A 5,541-nucleotide genomic window follows, 5' to 3' on the forward strand; every position below is an offset into this window, starting at 1 on the left:
TTGCAGCTGCACAGGTATGATGCCATCGGTCAGGCGACGTGAAGGGTTTGAACGAATTTATCGCCTAGGCCATGTGACGATCGTCCAGAATGTCGGAAAAGTACAGGACCTGAAGTATAAAATATTGCAAAGAAGTACATTTGACTGTATTGCGAAGTACGAAGTACAACTTGAAAAAGAAGTACTGTACTCCCGAAAGAAGTACGGTTGGTCATATTATGTATGATGCTTAGAAAGTTATTGACATAGTCCGCTGGCTTAGTCATGTCGTACAAAAGTATTCAACGCGGTACTCGCTGGTGGTAGTAGAGGAAGACCTGATTTTAGACTTTTTATTGCAAAAAGACCAGATGGATAAAGGCTTTGCATTTCTAATTTGCGTCAGGTGGCACAGAAGAAAAACGCCGGGCGTTCTTTCTTGGTATCGTTGCCCAAATCGCTTAAGCGGTTACAGTGTCAAGCAAAATTCGCGTCTTTCATAGAAAGTTTGTTCTACGCAGGATTAAATTAATTAAAAAAAGAAATCGTTTATCCAAATTAGTTTTGAAAAAAAAAAATAATTTTTATTTCTTATTTAAGTAAATTTAAATTTTATTTACATACATTAGCATAAATATGTATGCCTGTTAAAGACCTGTTTAATACCAACGGTTTTATGATTTTTATTTACATATATTTGTATCTCATAAATCTAACGATATAACGTTTAAATAAATATATCTAATATTATCTACCGAGATTTTAAAGCTATTAACACATTTCATCAAAATAGTTTAGAGTTTTAGTACATGCATTCGCACAAAAACTAACTCATCGAAAATTTCATGACCGAGAAGAGTATACAAAGTATATAGCGTTAACAGAACGTATCTTCAGCCATACCTAAGTATTAATAGAATTTACAAATAACATTTTTTAAATAACCTAAAATACCAACATTATAAAAGTAGAAACTAACATTCGAGCCTTAAAAAATTAAACAACCAACCTAACTGAAATTTTATCTACAAACTAAGGATTGTTTGAACCGCGTCCAACTTAGTTGCAAAGGCTTACAGATATAATCCCAATGTATATATACCCTCCCTATTCCGGCTGTTTTGCATCGGCTTTTGTTGTTGCTGTGTTGGATCATTGGCTGCTCCAACCACATCCATTGACCGCTACACTCGCGCTTGATTCAGGTTATACACCGGTACATTGTGGAAGTTAATACCGCTATACAGCGTGCTGCTCACAGATTTGCCATTCGTGTGCAGATGGTTCTTCGGAAATGAAGATATCGACTTTGTAGTTGTGGAGGAAGTTGGCGTGGTTACCAGCCGACTTCGGTACGATTCGCACGTCTTTCGCGACCACACCCACATACCAGTCAAAGTGCCACCAGCTAACTGGAAAAATATTCTCAAGAGCGTCGTCCAGGCTTTGCGCTGTTCCGGGAGAGCACAATCTTCGTGGGTAGAGCAGGCAGGTACCGAGTCAATATAGCGCTCGAAAAACGATGTTATCACGCCAGCTATGGTGGGCATGAAGAAGAGCAGCGCAAATATAAGAAAGCGTTTCCGTATCTGCGAAAAGCGTTGATGCCCAAAAGTGGGTTTCATTTGTTGCTCAAGCGCGTGCAGCGATCTGGAGGCCCGAACAGTGAAGAAGATACCAAGCAACAAAAGCACCACGGCAGGGACCTCCACAAATCCGAAAGCCGTGCACATGCCTGTCAACTCGTTGGGGCGTACCTTTTCCATTAGTAGCGCGGCGATTGGTGGAGCAAGCGGTGGCACCCAGGCAAGAACATGAAATAGACCTGACTTCTTCTCAAGCGCCTCACTTGACCATTTCTGATGCGAGGAGAGGAAGAAACACAGCGCAAATATGAGCCACCAAGTGGCCGCGCACAAACTGAGGTAACTCGTTGTTATGTATGAAGCCAGGCAGGGCGGTGAGATGGTGCATGGTGGGCTGACTTTGCCTAGAGGATCCTCAAGCACCGCTAGTGTACGTGTAGAGTTGTGAAAGACTATGCGTTCCAGGTAGCAAACACTGAAGAGATTGTAGCAGAGACAAAGGAAGAGCACTGGACGTTCTGGGTACCCGAAACGTGTCGGTTCCGCCCAGAAAGTAACCAGCGAAAATAACGTCAAAACGAAGCAAACAGCGGAGAGACCTAATATGAGGCTTTCAGCGACTTTCTTTTGTTGAGTTGAATGAAACGCATCGCGGTTGCATTGAGGCACACACAGATCTGCATTTAACGGGTCGGCGGTGAAGTTGAGTGGGCAAATTGCTGTGGGCGCAATGGACTTGCTTAGATGTGGCGGCATTTTCCAAACAGACCAGGGCCAGTAAAATTGCGATGGTTGTTCGTAGTGCGCCTGCAGTGATGGCGGATGTGGCTGCAGACTGTCCTGCGATTTTTCGGACTCCTGTGGAATTTGCATACAAAGTTCGTGTTTCTCCGGCTGAGGTAAAGTGTCGCAGTTGAGAAAGTCGGGCCATAATTGCATAAGCTCCGTATGCGACTCGCACTCACTTTTTACATTCTCGCAGAGTTGTTTGCAGGCGGTGACGGGTCGCGGTACATCAGGTGTACAAAGTGGAAAGAGCGAAGAGCAGAGCAGGAAGCGAGCACGGTTAGAGCAAGTCGATTGGATGAGGGGCAGCAGCTTCGCCATCTGTAAAGAAAGAAAAAGCAGTTTGTTAGTATGGATGGAAAAGAAAATGGAATAAAAGCTAATGTATTTATGTAAAAAAATTTAAAGGTAAACCGAAGTTTAATAATTCATGTCTTTTATGATCCAGGCTCTGGCATCATAGTGCCGCGCTCAGATAAAGTAAAATAAAAGTATGGAAATATATCAGTTTTTATGCAGTTTGGCGGTACAACAGCACTTCAATGGAAGCAAGTAAGTGAGACAAGTAAACAGATGTAAAGGCTTAAGTATAGCACTAAAAAGTGGAGATTAAAAGCTTTAGGGTGCAAAGTGTGCAAAAAGCGAGCAGAGGCACAAAAAGCAAACCATTATTTACGCATCAAATTAGTGTAGCAGACAACAATGAAATGCTCAGTGAATCTTAGGAAAGGTAAACTCTGGAATATTGCTTTTTGTTTTGTTTAAATGCCAACACACATGGACATTGATTTTGAAGCTGCGCTCTAGATTGACGTGGACATGTGAGTGAAGCTGACGTTTGACGGAATTCGCGTATCTGAAAAATTTGTATGAGTTGGCCGTCAAGGCTGATGCGTTTTACGGAATTCACGTATCTGAAAAATGTGTATGAGTTGGCCGTCAAGGCTTATGCGTTTGGTAAAAAATTTAACAAGAAATTGTGTTAAGATTAAAAAATGTACTTCATACATTACATCTCAGGCTTTGGAACATCACATGCTGTGTTTTTAAAAGTTTGTAACAATTGTAAATCAACACATTCTGCCCTCATGAGATTCTTGTCTGAGTTGAACAATATCTTAATACTAAATATTTGTGTTTCATATTAAGAAAAGTGAATGAACAAGAAGTTGTTGACATGCGCACTAAGCACTCAAGTGGCACAACGGCTGCAACAACCAAAATATGCCCATTAATTCTCAAGCCGTCAAAAAAGAAATTTGTCCAAGATTATAAAAAACGTATGCATACGTGTAAATTGGCTAAAGACAAAGGAACGTGGGAAGATTTGGCGTAAAATGGCAGATTTAAATAGTGCTAGAAATCAACAAACTTTTCCGTAATTGGCATAGGTTAAAACATTTTTATAGTTCTTAACTAGATATTTACATCTCATAAAAAAATATTTTCATCTAATTCTTCCTTAATGAAATGAATTTTCTTTTTTTTTTAGATGCTTTTACTTAGATTATTTCACAACCATATGACTCTCATATAGGGACTCAATGTCCCTATCAATGCCACCTAATATTAATACTAACAACTTTGTTGGAAATATAAGCTCCCTTAAAAGCGGACAATCTATTACTTACAAGGATAAGGTAAGCTTTGAAACTCTACAAAAGATTTCCGTTCAAAATTATATCAAAGTACATATTTTATTAAATTCGAATTAAATTACTACTAATCCATCGCCGTCTGAGTTTTTGGCCTGTTTTTTATCCAATTAATAAAAAAAATGTCGGAGTTATTCGTCAGCTCTCTCGTTAAAGTGATTGCTCATATAGCCGTCAGGCAGTTAACCGAGATGCACATAGACTCGACCATCGAGAACAATGCCATTAAATATTCCCTATGTGTAAGTTCAATATGCATTGGATTTAATGGATCTTCAGAAACTATAACAGTCATACGGTTCCGTACGTCATGCGGACTGCGCCCCTCGTGCGGATGGGCGGGAATGGAGGGTAAAAACCGTTGGGATATTATTATTACTACAAACAGACCTATTTGAAACCCAGAAGGCTTAAGAAATCACTAGTTAAGTTTTTGCAATTTGCGTCCAAAAATCATATCCTATACAGCGAAGAGGAACTACATGAATACTCATTATATAGAAATACCACACTTCAAAGCCTGCTTAAAAATAAAACAAATTTACACTAATTATAATGTAAGCTATAGAATAGAAAAAGGGGAGCAAACACTTTGGCCGCACAAAGCGGCGGATGTCCACGGAATCAAAACGCTTTCATGTTGCCGCGCTTGAAAAATAAATGTGTTGATGCAATTAGCCCGCAAATCGCTGACGCGGAGTGAACAGCAAATGGCTGGCAGCCAACTGACTACAACCACTTTTTCGCCATAAAATTACTTTTTATTGAATTCATGAGAATAAAAATACTAAAACTAATATACAAAGTGACTATGGAAGTGGTGCGGCGCGCGTTAGGCCTTTTTTGTTGTTAGTCACAAGCGACTATTGAATGGAAACACCATTTGAAAAAGAAATAGCTAACATGAGTAGAAAAAGTAGAAATGTTTAGCGCCACACACAGGCATACTTTGGCAGGCACAGACGTGCCTCATCTCTACATATGTATGTTTGTAGGTGTTTTCAAAGTTCGACTATCAAAGTCATAGTGGGAAAATGTACGGCAATGTAGTGAACGCGCAGACAGTGCTACCTAACATCAAAGTATGCCGCCCAGCGCGCACTCAGCTAAGCAAATAAACACACTTGCTAATGGTGGGTAGTAGAAAAAAAGTATAAAAGCAGACTGGTAAATAAGATATCTAATGTCTTAGAAATATCGTTAGAGATTCATAAACAATTACATTGCTACTAATGTAAATAAATATGTGATGATGGCAATGCAAGTTTTTGAAGTAAAGCTGTATGATTACATTGGGCCTCATGCATAAAAAGTGAGCTTAAGCTCCGACTCGATTTTCAGTACAAATTCTTGAGCTTGAGCTCACCCTTTCAGTGCAAAAATTGAGTCTGAGCTTAAGCTCACTTTTTATGCATAAGGCCCATTATTACAACGTTACAACGCTTTTATCAACTTGCAATGTTGCGTTCTTTAAATAAAATTAATTGATGCTCGTTTGTATGTACATACATATGTAAATGCATGTGTGTGCACCT

General features: G+C 39.6%; 1 protein-coding gene across 1 annotated transcript; it reads right to left on the bottom strand.

Annotated features, from left to right (window-relative positions):
* Positions 1 to 617: 617 nt before the first annotated feature.
* Positions 618 to 2,673, bottom strand: LOC118734334 (frizzled-3; the record flags this gene model as incomplete). The annotated part of the gene is given in 1 exon segment (XM_036464056.1): positions 618 to 2,673. A coding segment is annotated over 1 exon segment (1,510 nt), but the record flags the coding sequence as incomplete, so codon positions are not given.
* Positions 2,674 to 5,541: the final 2,868 nt, after the last annotated feature.

Source organism: Rhagoletis pomonella, unplaced genomic scaffold, assembly GCF_013731165.1.
Source record: "Rhagoletis pomonella isolate Grant_MI unplaced genomic scaffold, Rhpom_1.0 Rhpom_scaffold_00002, whole genome shotgun sequence".
Lineage (NCBI taxonomy): Eukaryota > Metazoa > Arthropoda > Insecta > Diptera > Tephritidae > Rhagoletis > Rhagoletis pomonella.